Below are 17,746 nucleotides of genomic sequence, written 5' to 3'. Positions count from 1 at the left end.
CGTGGGTTTCCTCCGGGTGCTCTGGTTTCCCCCACAGTCCAAAGACATGCAGGTTAGGTTAACTGGTGACTCTAAATTGACCATAGGTGTGGAAAAATTCTGAGTGATAATAAAAGAAGCTGGGCAGCATGGTGGTGTAGTGGTCAGCGCTGTCGCCTCACAGCAAGAAGGTTCCAGGTTCGAACCCAGCGGCCAGCGAGGACCTTTCTGTGTGGAGTTTGCATGTTCTCCCCGTGTCTGCGTGGGTTTCCTCCAGGTGCTCCGGTTTCCCCCACAGTCCAAAGACATGCAGGTTAGGTTAACTGGTGACTCTAAATTGACCGTAGGTGTGGAAAAATTCTGAGTGATAATAAAAGAAGCTGGGCGGCACGGTGGTGTAGTGGTTAGCACGGTCGCCTCACAGCAAGAAGGTTCCAGGTTCGAACCCAGCGGCCAGTGAGGGCCTTTCTGTGCGGAGTTTGTATGTTCTCCCCGTGTCCGCATGGGTTTCCTCCGGGTGCTCCGGTTTCCCCCACAGTCCAAAGACATGCAGGTTAGGTTAACTGGTGACTCTAAATTGAGCGTAGGTGTGAATGTGGGTGTGAATGGTTGTCTGTGTCTATGTGTCAGCCCTGTGATGACCTGGCGACTTGTCCAGGGTGTACCCCGCCTTTCGCCCGTAGTCAGCTGGGATAGGCTCCAGCTTGCCTGCGACCCTGTAGAACAGGATAAAGCAGCTAGAGATAATGAGATGAGATGAGATGTGTTTTATTGGGGGCGGCATGGTGGTGTAGTGGTTAGCGCTGTCGCCTCACAGCAAGAAGGTCCGGGTTCGAGCCCCGTGGCCGGCGAGGGCCTTTCTGTGCGGAGTTTGCATGTTCTCCCCGTGTCCGCGTGGGTTTCCTCTGGGTGCTCCGGTTTCCCCCACAGTCCAAAGACATGCAGGTTAGGTTAACTGGTGACTCTAAATTGACCGTAGGTGTGAATGTGAGTGTGAATGGTTGTCTGTGTCTATGTGTCAGCCCTGTGATGACCTGGCGACTTGTCCAGGGTGTACCCCGCCTTTCGCCCGTAGTCAGCTGGGATAGGTTCCAGCTTGCCTGCGACCCTGTAGAACAGGATAAAGCGGCTAGAGATAATGAGATGAGATGAGATGTGTTTTATTTAAGGTGTAGTTTTTCTCAAAGGGGTTAAACTCAGTTGTAGGAAAATACAGTTCCTGACTGTAGTTCTGTCAAGTTCACCTAAAGTGACCACAGCATATGAATGAATGAATGAATGAATGAATGAATGAAATTGTCACGAAAGTGTAATAGAAAATGAACAAATACGATACTATTTGGTGCATGAGACTATGAGCCAGTCGCACCCTGTGTGATAGTGACTCACACTTTGCACTGAGTCATATTTCACCCTCATGTGACAGGATCTCAGCTCAGTGAGGAAACCTGAACATATATCATCCGTGTTGTGTACAAACCAACACAAAACAGAGTATCGCGAGACTTGCGACGATGGTCTAAAGAATCTCGCGAGAACTTCGTTATACTTGGTGTGGAATCTCGCGAGAGTTAGATTGCACTTGGAAAAGAATCACCGAAAGATGGCGGCTCCGCCTGATGAGGGGAGTTTGGAGTCTCGCATCAGTAAGTCAAGCACAGTTTTAATTAAGCAGCTTTATAATGCCCGGGTGACACGTTATAATCCATAAAGGGGCCTATTTACACTAATAAAATGTAGAGCTTTATTATTAGTTGTCGGGGTTTTTTGTATCAGGTTTATCAGTGCCAAGACTTGAAGCTAGCTGGGTAAATTAGCCACCTAGCTTGGCAGTTTGTTTGCAAGCTAAGCTAAACATGCTAGCGAGTCTAGGCACATTAAACACGGCAGTTTATTCATTACAGAAGTCGGCGAGCGTTAAAAGACTTTCTTATGCGTTAAACCGGTTTATTAACATGTTATTTTTAAGCTGACATTTCGATGGAGTGGGGTTTAGTTTACTACGCTAGTCAGAAGCGCTGTCACTTCCAGTGTAAGTTAATAGGGAGGGATCATTTCACATGACATGCTAAGTCCTCTAACTACCTGAGGTTTGAGAAGCTTTATAGATAGTCATAGATATTTTTTTTTAACTTTTCTCCTGAAAAGTAAAAAATGGAAATGGCTGTGAAATGTAAGTTATTGTTGTATGCTGATGATTCTGCATTGTTAATACCTCGTCACAATTTAGTCACTTTTTTTACAAAATCAGCTTTGTGAAGAATTATCATCTGTTAGGGATTGGCTAGTGGAGAACAGGTTCTCTTTACATCTTGGAAAAACTGGCTCTAAAAGTAACTTCAAGAAAAATTTGAATTTGGATATTGTGCAATACAAAGGTATTGAAATCAAAAATATTAAATATTTAGGTGCAGAGTTGGACCAGTCCTGCTCCACTCACTCACATGATGATAAATGTATCTATATTACATGGTGTTGTACCAGATGATCTCAAATATGCCAGAGTTGTTCCATTGTACAAAAAGAATAGTGAAAACTAGAAAAGCACTCGGAGAGCGCAGACCTCCGCCAAGAATCCTTTAAAAAAAAATCCAGGATCCAGAAGGTGATCCGGATCACCGCCAAAATTTAATGGATTGTTACTTGTGCCCAGTCACACCTCTAGAAAAAATTTCAGAGCAATCCGTTCATTACTTTTTCCATAATGTTGCTAACAGACAAACAAACCAACGCTACCGAAAACATAACCTCCTTGGCGGAGGTAATTATCGTCCTGTGTCTATTCTTAAAGGTCATAGGCAATGGTCAGAGGTGAAACATAGAATATCAACTTTATTGTCTAGAAGAACGACCCAAAAAGTGAATTCAATCTTCCTAGTGTCTAATTTGCACCCTAAAATTGAATAAAACGGTTAAAATACTGTTTTGCCCAATTTCTGAAGGTTTGTTTACATCTTGCTTATGCGCACTTTCACCGCCAGGGGGCCGTCGTCGTGACGTCATTTAAGCCAAACAGACTGGGAGCAGTTCTTACTTGCGAACCGAGCGCACGTGTACAGACTTTGGTCGTGTGAGGTTGTGTAAAATGTCTGAAAGTGATTTTGAAGTAGGGACTCTCCAAATTGACTCTCGAGAGGTGAAACCATATATGTATGAGCCTATGGCCGTTGCGAAGCAATCGGTGAATGTGGCTCACTGGTTTGACTGTGAGGCCTCGGAATCAGACAGCGACTCTGCCGACTCTGATCACGGTGACCCCGGATCTCAAAAAGACTCGCGCCCAAACGATTTATCCTGGTACTTATGATAAATTCCTATTTCTGTCGTAATACTAAATAAGAGCCCTTTTGAAGAATAATTAAACCACCCTCCCTAGTAGATATAGGTAACAATTACTTGACAGTGTGCCGGTAGGCCACATTAGCCTGCCATCCATGGCATTATACTATTTATAGCTTATTCTAAGCGAGGAAATGTCCCTTTGTCTCATTTCCACAATGATTGTACAGGACCCCTCAGGATTCTTGACTTATCAATTGCAAGCAAAAGTAAAAATGTTCAACTCCAATTTTCTCCTTTTTGCTTGAGTGTTGCTGCGCCGTTTCTTCTTTGACTGCTTGAGTTTGTTTCACGCGCACAATCCACTCTCGCCTCTTCTCTTTCGGAAAAAGCCAATCCTCTGGCTTCACGCACACAATCCACTCTCTCCATGTCGGCTCCTCTTCCGGAAAAAAACAACCCTCTGGTTTCATGCACACAATCCACTCTCTCTGCCTCGTCTCCTTTTTTGGAAAAAGCCAAACCTCTTACTCCGCCTCTTCTCTTTTTTCGAAAAAAAACAACCCTCTCGCTGTGCCTCTTCTCCGCTTTCGGAAAAAACCAACCCTCTCACTCTGCCTCTTCTCTGCTTTTGGAAAAAAACAACCCTCTCACTCTGCCTCTTCTCCGCTTTTGGAAAAAAACAACCCTCTCGCTCTGCCTCTTCTCCGCTTTCGGGGAAAAAACCAACCCTCTTGCTCTGCCTCTTCTCCTTTTTCGGGAAAAACCAAACCCTCTCGCTCCGCCTCTTCTCTGCTTTCGGGGAAAAAACCAACCCTCTCGCTCCGCCTCTTCTCCTTTTTCGGAAAAAGCCAATCCTTTTGCTCTGCCTCTTCTCCTCTTCCGGGAAAAGCCAATCCACTCTCTCTGCCTCTTCTCCTCTCTCGGAAAAAGGTAAAAACTTCTTCCTGAGCCGGTCCTGTTGTTACAGTTCACTGCACAACAATAAGGCATGGTTTTTCTTTGGAAATTCCTGAATGCACATCTGCATTCAAGCCGAATGGCAATGTAAGTAAACGGAAGTGGACTCGACTCAAGCGGTTTGTTTGTCTTAAATGACATCACGCGCCGAGTGGTCACAAAACTAGCCGAACAGAAATTCGCCACGATCCGCACTAACTTGTTTTAATTATTTCTTATTAACAATACTTCTTGTGACCAGAAGAAAATTAGAGGTTTTTTTTAACATATAAAGTTTCAAATGTGCATAAAATTAAAACCGTTGCCTATGAGCTTTAATGTGATATTTCTATTTGCATGAGTCAAATTTGTTATATGAATTTCAGTCTGGATTTCGAAAATCTTATTCTACTGGTACATGTTTATTGCATTTAACTGATTTATATTAGGCTAGAAATGGACATGGTAACGGTAACTATATAGAAATGTTTGATTTACAGAAAGCTTTCGACGCGGTTAATCATGAGATTTTGCTTGGTAAATTGATGTGTATGGGTTTGTCTGACTCTGCTGTAAATTGGTTCAAGTCATATTTATTAAATTGTAAACAAATTGTTGATCTTTCAGGCGTTAAATCTAATCTTGAAAATATCACGTGGAGTGCCGCAAGGATCAGTCCTCGGGCCCTTAATGTTCTTGATGTATGTTAACAATATGGAAATGGCTGTGAAATGTAAGTTATTGTTGTATGCTAATGATTCTGCATTGTTAATACCTGGTCACAATTTAGTCACGTTACAAAATCAACTTGGTGAAGAATTATCATCTGTTAGTGATTGGCTAGTGGAGAACAGGTTATCGTTACATCTTGGAAAAACTGACTCTATACTGTTTGGCTCTAAAAGTAACTTGAGGAAAAATTTGAATTTGGGCATTGTGTGCAAAGGTATTGAAATCAAATATTACTCAAAAGTTAAATGTTTAGGTGCAGAGTTGGACCAGTCCTTAGATGGAGACGCAATGGCCGAAAAGATACTGAGTAAGGTATATGCCAGGTTAAAATTTTTGTATCGAAAATCTAAATTTTTAGATTTAAGAACCAAGAAACTGTTACCATCAGCACTGGTGCAATGTCATCAGGCCTTTCAGTTACATAATTTGGGCTACACCCTGTATTTCTGAATTTGGGCTTTTTCCGTTGTGATACAGGGTAATTTGGGCTTTTCTGTGCATGCAAAGTGCTGTTTTCCCAGTGCTCTGTGTTTAAACGTGCTTTTTTTTTTAGCTACAAAGTTATGAATAAATAAAGAAAGCTGTGAATATTTTTTTTACCTTTTATTGCAAAATGTCTACAGCATTAATCCGTCTTGATGTACATGACAAAAATAATTAGAATACAGTTAGTTAGTATTTAAAAGATGTGTTGGGGCCTGAGGAGAGGCTGGGAATGAAAAAACAAGTTCTGCACTGTTGCCATCAAAGAGACGAACCTGTCGCAGACCTGTGACACACAAGGTTTTTCAGTCACATCACAAGAATCGCAGGGCAATCCACAGCATGTAGTCGGGTAAAAGATCTTAGTTTAAATGAAAGGCCAGCGTCTAAGACCATCAACAACAAGAGGACCAAGCTCCAAGTCACTGATTCCACCCACACTTTCACAACTGCGTGTATTTAAGATGCAAGCTGTATCCTAAATACACACAAGTGTGCCCAGAATAGCTCTCTTTTATTCAGTCTTTTAAATCATAGGACACCAGGTATCAGAGAGATATTGCAGTTGAGGTCAGATAATGTGGGATATAGGGCTGTTTTTAGTTTTTTAAATGATACAGGAATTATTAGGATAATTTAGCACAACAGGATAGTAAACATTCTGGTTCACGCTCCAGTTCAGAAGGTAGTGGTAATGCACCTAAAAGCTGTTTGCCAACTGCCATAAAACAGTAAAAAAAAAAAAGGAGAAAGATGATTTACCTAATGTGGAAATCCCGCTCTGGTCATTGGTACACGAGTCTCACTGCTCCTCGAAATCATGGCGTGCTGATCGCCGTTGATGGAGAATTTGTGCTCTGCGCGAGGCTTACGGCTAGTTCAACGAACCCGGAACAACATGGGAATGGCGCGGATTTCGCGTCAATTATGATAAATACATGCTAATTCTCACTAATTTCAGTGTTTTTAAAGAAGAAAGTCAAGACATTGTGTTTTATGCAGCCAAGTTTATTTAATCAACTTTTTTTTGGTAACTTTTGATAGTATATTTTGCGCGCTTGACCTTAATTTTGGCGCCTACGACGTTATCCGACGGAGGTTTCATGTGATTGAAAGGCCTGGTCATTATGATTATGCCTGCTCTTTTTGATACTCAAGTTTGACGAAGAAAACAAAAACAAAACTGCAGATTTCTCAGAATAAATTGGTTCGTTTTGGATTATTTTGTTATGTTTATCGTTATGTACTGTAGTATTGCCATATAGATGAAAGTCTTCCGGATTTACCCGGAAATCCAGATATTTGACAAAACTCTTGAAAATCTCTGGTTTTCCGAATGGAGAAATTTATTTTTCGGATTTTTCGCGTTCCTAGACGCGGCGTAATACTTCACATCGTCCTTGCATGGGCGCAATCCTTAAATAGCCCAAACATAGTTCATTGATTTAAAGACAGGTGTTCTTTGTTAACGGCGCGCGTGCCGGAGCTCGTTAGGCGTGCGCGCCCAAGGCACGCCTTCAGGTGTACGAGCTAAGGCAGGCAGGACTGACACCGTTCCGTGCAAGCGCAACACAATCGCACTAGAAAGCATGTTCAAGCTGCCAGTGTAGCTGCAGTCTTTTTAGTTGCGAATTACGAGTATTTCCTCGTGTTAATAAGGCCATCCTTAAAAAAAAATCCGTTTCCTGTCCACCGGGTGGGCAAAAAAAATTTCAGTCAGGAGGGAGGGATTTTTTTTTTTTATGGATGGATAAGGAATCGCAATGCTGTTTGCTTTTTCTTTCAGTACTTTTTTTTATTACAAAAGCAGACACATTTAATAAAATGACAGTTTAACCAACTGAAACTTGTACAAAAACTTTAAGTTAGCATTTTAAATGCTGACTGCAACATTTGCAAAACTTTTACAAAGGTACTTAAAATGTCCGACACACGGACTTTTTGTAGTTCTAAATCGAGCGTTAGGCCTAGTTCGGATGAAATTACACTATTAAAATGATCACTGAATGATTTGTTTTTCTGAATCTTTACTGTTTTGTTGTTCGCTAGAATACCATTTTGCGATTTCACACTTAAGCAAATGTTTGAAAACTCCGGATCTCCTTCCGTCATTATGGCTGCCATTTTTTTGTGCCGCACGGCGTATGCGCAGAGCTGATTCGACAGGGCTTTCCACAAGCGCCGGCTGCCGGCCACACAATTAAGTCCAGCCGGCTACTTTAATGACTATTTTTGTAGCCCACAGGCTCTAAATATTAATTTTCGATTTTAATAAAATTAAATGTTTATCTAACGGACTGACAATAATGTCAAACTGAACCGTTGATCAGGGGAGAGTAACTCATCCGCGCCCCGACATGCGGTGTGCGCGCGCACTCGGCGGAGGCAGTAGTGTGCTAAGTGGGCTAAGCCCCACTGCAGACCGTTGTCGCTGTTAATTCATAGCATGCTCAGTCGCGTGAATGTGTCATGCACTGAAAATAAGAGATTTACAAGCCAGGAACGCCTCATGATGCAGTACGCAAGAAAAGAAAGAAGATTTACTGCCATTTTACTTTGTATTTGAGTAAAGTGAATAAATAAATGGTCTGTGGAAAATACATTTAACCCTGGGAACTGCGTGCACAGGAGTTTATTTTGTGTTTACTCCCCCCGGCTGGCTACTTATTTGTCATGGCTGGCTAGTATGAGCCTTAGTGGAAAGCCCTGGGAATGCGTAAATGTCAAGTTCGAGTTTAGATTTACGAACCCGAAAAAAAATGTCGAAAAACTGGCGTTAAAAAAAATTTCACTCGCACAAACGGCACTCACCCGGCCGGTGGACCGGAAACGGAACGTTTTTTAATAATGGCCTAATTCACCATGTCAAAACAAGCAAAACTTTCCTCCTTCTTTTGACGTGAAGCGAGGTCAGCAATTTATTATATATTTCCATCAAAGTTGCATTTTGTGGTTTCGAAGCTAAGTTTTAGTGCCGTTTCTAGAACACATCAAGAAAACGTGGAAGAAACAGCAATAATGGAAGAGCCGGTTTCTAAGCTGCCTAAAACTAGCAATGGTAATTATTTTTTGTTACATAATGTACTCAGGCTGCCAGTCAGTATGTGACACCACCACCACACACCCCCTGAAAAATCCTAGCTACGCCCCTGATTTACATGAGAAATTTGGTATTCATCGGTGTGTTTAAATTTACAGACAATACGAACTAATGTAAACAATTGGCTTCAACTCGCATAAATATGAATTGGAAATGTTTAGTTCACTTGCAAACGCACAACTCTACTAAAAGATTGATAAACGAGGCTCAGTGTCCCCAACATTGAAACCTGAAAGCTTTAGAAACTCTAACAGACCTTTACTTTTTAACAGCACTGTTTTGGGATTTTGCTGAGTTTATCTTCAACTGTCTGATATTTTTCAAAGTAATGAACTGTGTAGGCAGGAAAATCACCGCGTTCTCTAAATGCACTCCTGAAAATTACTCATTAACTAGGGGAATTAATTTTGATATTTTTGACATGTTAATCATTATTGTAAGAATCATTAATGTGAAAACAAGTACTAGAATGCAGGGTTTTGCGTGTTATGATATTAAAAAAATAAAAAATATCTTAGTTTGACTTTCAAAAGTTCAGGATTTTTTTCTTTGCTCCACTTTCATCTGTTTTTTTAACTTGATGCCCAGTCGAGATGGACTGCATGTTATCTCTCTCTCTCACACACACAGAGTACTGTGCAAAAGTGTGAGGCACCCTATTTTTTTTTCATACAAACTTTTTTTTTTTTTTTTATAGATTTCTATTTTGTGACCTCTACATTGTGGAACCAGTACAAACACACTTTAGGTTTCCAAACATTAGTTTTCCAGCACAGAATTAAACGTTACAGGAAAATGTTTGTCTATCAGTAAAGAAAGCACTGTATTACATCACAGACTACTTTTCAAACAAAAGCATAATGAAGGCTACTGGGTTTTGCTGCGAAATTAATTTACCTTGAATCCACCCGTGTACACGTAGTCGTCGGTGGACCGTGTAACAGGGCCAGGAGGTCTTCTCTGACGTCCGGTCTTGTGTGCTTGGAATGAAAGAGCTGTTTACCTTGCTTGCTTGCTGAAAGAGACACGGCATACTTACGTATCTAATCATGATTGATGTTGCCTGTTTTGAGTGTGTTTGAATAATAAACAATTATTGGATGAGGTTGAACAAAATATTGTGACTTGTGATTTAAGCGGCGAGCATGCAATTAATTACTTGCCGATGCCAAAGGCAGAGGCAAATAATTGCTCGCGTGACTCTAACAAATCACAATATTTTGTGAAAACCGAGTTCGATAATTGGCTTATCATTCAAATTTTTTTATATTATAACGATCGTGTGACGAGTTAAATGATAAAGAAATTGAGCCGTGTTGACAAGTGCAAAGTAACTGGACATGAGCAGACCATTATTTGCAGTTCGCTCAAATGGCATTAAAAAATAATTTGAGTGATCATTTTTATGCCTACGATGAGACCCAGTGCTATACGGTTAAACCGTAATGGTTTAGTAAAGCGTTACTGATGTGTAGTTGATTTTTTTTTTTTTTTTCTCTGTCCTCCCATTCAGTATAGTGAATTCTTGGGGATCTACATGTATTTATTTATTTATAGGTTGGAAGCTGGTAGAAGTTTCAGTAGTACTCATGTGAAATATTAGGTCTTGTGATCTGATTAAACTGGGAAAAGCTGCTCAGCATCTAAAATTCAGTAAGAAGATTATTATTGTTGAATAATAAATTTGTTCATGCGGGATTATAGGACATCACCAAAAAAAAAAAAAAGGTGTCCATGGTTTACCCTCACGAAGAAATTGTAACTGTCCCAACCCCATACACACACCCCTTTGTCTATAGTAAACTAGTGTAGCAAGACCTACGCGTGTGTGTATTATGTAAGGAATGAAGCAGAACGAGACTTGCTGTTATAGAAAAGTAATCAACAGCGGAGTAGTGATGTGAGGCAGGGTTATAACAGCACGTCCCAAAGTGTTCTATTCCTTTAGTGTTTGCGCTAGCACATAAAGGCTGTGTAGAATGTACGCAGTGCACTATGTGAGGGTTTTTTTTTTTTTTTGAGATGCAGCCACAGAAAAGGCTTTGCTCCTTGTCATTTGCTTGTATTTCACGGTCAGTTGATAAAGTTTGCACTCAACATCCATCCAGAATATTCTCATCTAAGAATAAAGTCTTGGTACACTTTGGTTTTTGGCGTATTCGCTGCATTAATACAAACTCGCCCATGCGCAGTAGGAGGATACCAACGTTCAAGATGACTTTTTTTTTTTTTTTGTAGCAGTTCCAAAATTTTGTGTAGCATTTTTTTTTCAATATATATTAAGTAATAAATGTGCAAGTAACAGAAAATAAAGGCAGGAGTCTTATGGCAAGTTTACAACAATGTTTTATTGCTGTGAGCCTTTATATCATTGTGCTAATATGCAAATATAATTGTACAACTACTACAGCAAGCTTTAGGACCCATTTTTGGTCATTACACATTACTCATATCCAGCTAGGAATGTTATCTGTTTGAGCCCTCATTTTAAAGCTAATTTTGTGATCAAGTTCTAAGTAATGTTAAAAAAGGCTTTGGTGTACTTCTAAATTTCATGAATAATACTATTTATGCTTCAAAGTTATAATGCCCCAACGAAGTTAAAGGCAAAGTCCGACACCGTAATGGCTTATTTGATAAAAATATTTAGTTTTCATCTCATTCATTTCATTATCTCTAGCCGCTTTATCCTTCTACAGGGTCGCAGGCGAGCTGGAGCCTATCCCAGCTGACTACGGGCGAAAGGCAGGGTACACCCTGGACAAGTCGCCAGGTCATCACAGGGCTGACACATAGACACAGACAACCATTCACACTCACATTCACACCTACGCTCAATTTAGAGTCACCAGTTAACCTAACCTGCATGTCTTTGGACTGTGGGGGAAACCGGAGCACCCGGAGGAAACCCACGTGGACACGGGGAGAACATGCAAACTCCACACAGAAAGGCCCTCGCCGGCCCCGGGGCTCGAACCCAGGACCTTCTTGCTGTGAGGCGACAGCGCTAACCACTACACCACCGTGCCGGCCCATATTTAGTTTTAATTTGTGCAAATAAACTTTTTGGACATTCCATTTCAAATACTGGATTCCATGTTTTCCGTCCGTTTACCGCATTCATGGAAAACCGTCGTCTCATTGTTATTATTAGTAGTAGTAGTAGCAGCAGTAGTAGTAGTATAGGTAATCTTATGGGGCCCGAGTAAAATTAAGGATTAATTTCACGAGTGATTTCCCGACTCGGGCAGTTTCAAAACTTTTTGAAATCACTCGTGAAATTAATCCTTAATTTTACGAGGAACCATACGATTACTTGTTTATAATATACAGGGCCAAATTCATATTTCGGAAGCCATTCAAGTTCACAACATTTGTCATTCACGTTTTCTGAACCAATCAGGGCGCGAGACTATCTTGCACGTTTGAATCAGTTTCTAAAGCATCTTTCAGGATTGATCCCGGATATTTCTCTTGTCTCAGATGCCGATCCAGTGCTGCCTGCATTACTTTGAGAGTCTAGTTCATAGTTTTCCCCATTTTCTTTCCTCACTTCTGCATAAAACTGCGATAGCACCTTGTCTAACTCGCAGCATTCATATGCCACCAGAGAGTCATTTATTTGTCTTTCTGCGGCCCGTTTCTTAAACACGGAAAACCAAAAATGCATACTTTTTTTTTTTTTTTGGTATTTTCATTTTCGCTTGCACCTTCAATTGGTTTATCATTTCTTCGTCAAATATAGTGAAACGCGGCATTGCTGAGTCAGCAAAGTCGGCCATTTTGTTGACAAAATTTGCGAATTTTTGTAACCGTAACCAAGCAACGAACTAGCCAATAGCATTTCAGAAATACGGCCCCGCGTTAAGGAAAAAAGCCCTCCTTGATTGACCAATCAGAATTGAGTAATTTGGCCCTATTTTTTATTATTATTATTATTATTAATTTATCCATCCATCCATCCATCCCCCAATGGACAATCGGCGACTGACTAACCCAGTTACCCTGGGAATGTTAGGAAATAAGGAATGCTTATTTTCTTCGAGAAGTTGGCCAACTTTTTGCATCACATTTCTGTGCAATACACTGTGGAAATCGATTAGCAATTCTTCAAAATTGGGTTGCATTTTATGATGTGATACCGGCTATCTTGAACGCTGGAGGATAGGGTTGCAACGATTCACTAAGACACCGATTCGGTTCATGATTTAGACCCTTCGATTCGATTCTGCAACTAAATATAAAGGACAAGCAAACCTGAGATTTTAAACTTGAATTAACAAAATCCCATTGAAATTTGTCTGCAAAGATGAAAACTTTCTAAATGCTGACCAGGGAACAAAATATGGAAGTGTAAAATGTTTAAAACAAAATGTATAAGATAAGGATGTTTTGGCAACTTGACTTGGTGAATTCCTGAGCACAGAGTAGTGAGTGTCAGTCACTCTCACAAACACCTTCCTCTTCAAAGAGAGTTATTTAATAGTTATGCATATTCAGAGCAGTTCAGTCAGTACTGTGAGTACAGTAGTACAAGTAACAGTCGTAACTCGGCAACATGTAAAACTGTTTTGTAACTTTGGCTCTAAACTTTGACTGATAACAGGTAAAGTAAGGCCAAGTTTACATTAGACCGTATCTGTCTCGTTTTCTTCGCGGATGCACTGTCCGTTCACATTAAAACGTTGGGAAACGGGAATCCGCCAGAGCCCACGTATTCAATCCAGATCGTGTCTGGTCCGGTGCTGTGTAAACATTGAGAATACGCGGATACGCTGTGCTGAGCTCTAGCTGACGTCGTCATTGGACAACGTCACTGTGACATCCACCTTCCTGATTCGCTGGCGTTGGGATCACACACACAGCGGCTCAGTCCCAAATCACTGCTCGTGTGCTTCACTCGCACGCTCTGTGAGCTGCGCAGGGCCGGAGTGCGCACCCTCCAGAGGGCACTCGCTATTCAGGGCGGAGTGATTTGGAGCACAGGAGGAAGCGCTGAGCTGCACTGAGGTTTATTTACACATTTCAACCTCCTTCAGGCGCTTAAACTCAGTGAGAACATGAACATCACAGCCAGGTGTGTTTATCTGCTGGAGAAGGTGTTCGCTTGCCATCCTTCCACTTGCAAGTGGTGAGTGACTTGCGCATGCCCGATATGCACTGGGATCATGTGACGTGCCGTCTAATTAGTCATGTGATTAGCGTATCCGTGTATTGGTGTTGCTGTGTGCACGCGAATCGTGTATTGGCGTTGCTGTGTGCACGCGAATCGTTTTAAAAACGTTAATCTGATGATCCGCTGATTCGAAATAATGTAAACAGGGCCTAAATCGCATCAGTCAGTTTTAACTGTCCCCGCGTATCTGGTTTTACTACTTTTGTAACACTTTCAGTTTTCAATTCGGCAGCACTTACTTCGTTTTACATCCATGTTGTGTTTTCGCTTTAAATGATTTGCGAGGTTTGAAGTTGACCCTCCCTCATACTTCACATCAGCATAACGTGCGGCACGTTGCAACGTCCTTCGTGTCTTCTCGAAACCCAAAACGTAGCCACACTTTCAATTTAAGGTGAGATGAAGGACCTTTAAGCTTGGCTTCCGCCATTTTGGTGCCCAGCAACGGTGTTGCCATGTAAAGTGTCGGCTACTCTGATCAGATAAGAGCAAAGACCCAAACCAATCAAATTGCACGTTTTATTTCGAAGCAAAGCTCTAGCCGATCGCTTTCTAAAATTGAAATAAAAAATGTCGCCAGATCGAACCGAAAATACAGCTACATGGATCGATAATCGGTGCTGCAGGTATGAACGCGATTTTCGGTGCACCGTGGTGAATCGTTGCAGCCCTACTGGAGGTGCACAAGTGACAGAGCTATGCACCGTGCGATTTTTAAATGGTGTAAACATTCATGCCTTTGACTAGTCACTACATCACAACCACCAGAGAACGCCACTTTCTAATTTCCCAGGGGATGTTATACAGTGGGAAACGTACACAGGTGTGCATATACTAGGTTTGGATTCAAATATATAGCTTGTGTGCTGTGCTCACTTTTCACTAAGGGTTTTAGCGTCTGTATTTATTTATTTATTTTTTTAAATGTGGCAGTGACAGTTTTTACATTAATTATTCACAAGGTTAAACACTCATTTATAGTGTCTTTGTAATGCTTTCCAGGCCCTCGAAACAAGAGGTTTGTTGAGCATACGTTTTTAAAAAAAGACTGCAGGATTAATCTAGTGAATTTTCTGTACGTTTTTGCAGACAAAGCGACCAACCCTCTAAACAGAGAGACCGACTGGGACAGCATTAAAGCTTTCTGTGAGCAGCTTAGCAATGAACCTGAAGGGTGAGTTCCACTTGAAATGGGTCCGAGTGCTTTTGTAGAATTTGACTTTCGTGCCTGTAGGCTAAAGTTCATAGCTTGCTTTTAGAGTTTCCATCCATCCGTTATCTTTTTACCACTTATCCGTCAGGGTTGCAGGTGAGCCAGAGTATCGCACGGCTAACACCGAGACAACCATTAACACTTGCAGGCAATTTCGAGTAGCCAGTTGACTTAATCTGCATGTTTTTGGACTGTGGATATAAACGGAAGGAAACCTACCCTGGTCTGTCACAAGGTTCGAACCCAGAACCCTTCTTGCTGTGAAGTGATAGTACTGACCACTCTGGACCACATTACCTAATGTCTGAGCGTCCGCGATGTGCCATTTACTCGCCAGTGAGCCACACTTTGAGGAAAATATTTTTAAAATTGTATTTGCTAGCAAGTAAAGCCAGCCAAACAGTTCTTCAAAATGTCCTACTTCTTCCCAGAAGAATAATCATGAGCAGGTTTTCCCAATATTCAAGCAGGCAAAGCTTCCTGTAAAAGACTTCTGCATCAACACTGTATAAATCATGTAGATATGTTTACAGATGATACATTATGCAGCTATAAAGAAGTCATTCCTTTGCCACCCTCTTTTTTTTTTTTTGTGTGTTAGCTCAAAGTCCTCTCTCTGGAAGACTTTCCCAAGCTTTGACCCAACTGGAGACTCCTTCCTTCCATCATTGTCAAATAAATGCCTTCTTACAGAAAAAGCACACTATATCCACTATTGATGTTATTTACCAAAGATAAACCTCCAAGTTTTTAAATCTGCTTCATATTAGACCTGGATTATGTGGAAAGTCCACCAGACAAGTCCCTGTGCCAGTTGTTACTATAGAAACAATAATGAGAAAAAGGTATTCATATAAACCTGTGACTACCCTCAGGTTGTAGAAATTCACACAAGCTCGTTATCCTTCCTTTGTCTCGAGTCAAATATAATCCCAATTTATGAGCACTCATCACTTCAATCCAGTTAGGCTGTTTTGGGAAGCATTTCAGAATGTTTCTTGTTTATCTGATGGCTTTTGTAATCTGGATTTCTCTTCTGCGCAGTCCACAGCTGGCCACCAGGCTTTTGGCCCACAAGATCCAGTCGCCACAGGAATGGGAAGCTATGCAGGCCCTCACGGTAAGATACTGCACTTCTGGGGTTTATTAAACCTGAAAAGCTCTGAGGGATTCATTTCTGTGATTATCCTCTTCAAGGAACAGTCCACCATATTTCCATAATGAAATATGCTCTTACCTGAATTGAGACGAGCTGCTCCGTACCTATCTGAGCTTTGCGCAACCTCCCAGTTAGTCAGACGCGCTGTCACTCCTGTTAGCAATGTAGCTAGGCTCAGCATGGCCAACGGTATTTTTTGGGGCTGTAGTTAGATGCGACCAAACTCTTCCGCGTTTTTCCTGTTTACATAGGTTTATATGACCAGTGATATGAAACAAGTTCAGTTACACAAATTGAAACGTAGCGATTTTCTATGCTATGGAAAGTCCGCACTATAATGACAGGCGTACTAACACCTTCTGCGCGCTTCGGCAGCACATTGATATCTGAGCTCCGTATCGATGCGCTGCCGAAGCGCGCAGAAGGTGTTAGTACGCCTGTCATTATAGTGCGGACTTTCCATAGCATAGAAAATCACTACGTTTCAATTTTTTTAACTGAACTTGTTTCATATCACTGGTCATATAAACCTATGTAAACAGGAAAAACGCGGAAGAGTTTGGTCGCATCTAACTACAGCCCCCAAAAAATACCGTTGGCCATACTGAGCCTAGCTACATTGCTAACAGGAGTGACAGCGCGTCTGACTGCGTCTGACTGACTGGGAGGTCGCGCAAAGCTCGGACAGGTACGGAGCAGCTCGTCTCAATTCAGGTAAGAGCATATTTCATTATGGAAATACGGTGGACTGTTCCTTTAATGGTGATGCTAATTACCAGTAGGCTTTAAACTGACGTTTGAAAAAGACAGTGTAATGTGTGTGTGTGTGTGATGTATGAAGGTTCTGGAGACATGTATGAAGAACTGTGGGAAGAGGTTCCATAATGAAGTGGGGAAGTTCCGCTTTCTCAACGAGCTCATCAAAGTGGTTTCTCCAAAGGTAAGTCTTGGATTTTTTTTTTTTTGGTATGAGTCCCAGATGTTAGAATTTTTTCTGGTCATACAGAGTGTTTCGGCAGGGTTGTGTAATTGGTGACTCGGTTAGGTGTAGCCTGTATGTCCTATTGGTCTGTTCTGTTACAGTACCTGGGCTCTCGAGCTCCAGAACCCGTGAAGAAGAAAGTACTAGAAATGATGTACAGTTGGACCGTAGGGTTTCCTGAAGAGACCAAAATATCCGATGCCTATCAGATGCTGAAGAAGCAAGGTAACCAGAAATGTCTACACGTTGCATTTATATCGTTATCAGATTATTCAAGCAGATATTTAAACAACATAATACAGTATCTTGGATCAGCTTAAAGTTGTTATTGGATTTGAGAAAAATTACATTTTCATGTACTTCAGTGGTGGTTTATTGGCAAGTTTCATGCTAAATGCAGGTGTTTATCAAACGTTTAAACAAACAAAAAAAAAAACACTAGAAGTATGGTACTGTATGTTCATTAATTCGATTAAAAATGAGTTTTTCTGTTTTTAACTTTGCCCCAATTGCATTCAAAAGGATTTTAAAATATTTAAAACTTTTGAAATGCAGCACACAGACGGTACAGCTTCATTTGGGATCCGAGTGTTGGGCAGTTTTGCTTCTCCGTGTTCTCTTCAGTCACTGTTTTTATATGATGATTCTACAACCCCGATTCCAAAAAAGTTGGGACAAAGTACAAATTGTAAATAAAAACGGAA

At 41.2% G+C, this 17,746-nt stretch overlaps 1 protein-coding gene across 3 annotated transcripts in view; it reads left to right on the top strand.

The window, feature by feature from the left end:
- The first annotated feature begins 1,541 nt into the window (after nt 1-1,541).
- The window catches only part of gga1 (golgi-associated, gamma adaptin ear containing, ARF binding protein 1), a 46,015-nt gene continuing 29,810 nt past the window's right edge, over nt 1,542-17,746 (top strand). For all 3 annotated transcript variants that reach the window (XM_060918926.1, XM_060918925.1, XM_060918924.1), the window contains exons 1-5: nt 1,542-1,625; nt 14,778-14,862; nt 15,946-16,021; nt 16,902-17,000; nt 17,144-17,267. In XM_060918926.1, coding sequence (XP_060774909.1) covers nt 1,583-1,625; nt 14,778-14,862; nt 15,946-16,021; nt 16,902-17,000; nt 17,144-17,267 — 427 coding nt within the window. In that variant the 5' untranslated portion in view covers nt 1,542-1,582. The remainder of the gene's footprint in view (nt 1,626-14,777; nt 14,863-15,945; nt 16,022-16,901; nt 17,001-17,143; nt 17,268-17,746) is intronic.

The sequence above is a fragment of the Neoarius graeffei genome, chromosome 4, assembly GCF_027579695.1.
Source record: "Neoarius graeffei isolate fNeoGra1 chromosome 4, fNeoGra1.pri, whole genome shotgun sequence".
Classification (NCBI taxonomy): Eukaryota; Metazoa; Chordata; class Actinopteri; order Siluriformes; family Ariidae; genus Neoarius; species Neoarius graeffei.
This window is presented reverse-complemented; position numbering and strand designations above follow the sequence as displayed.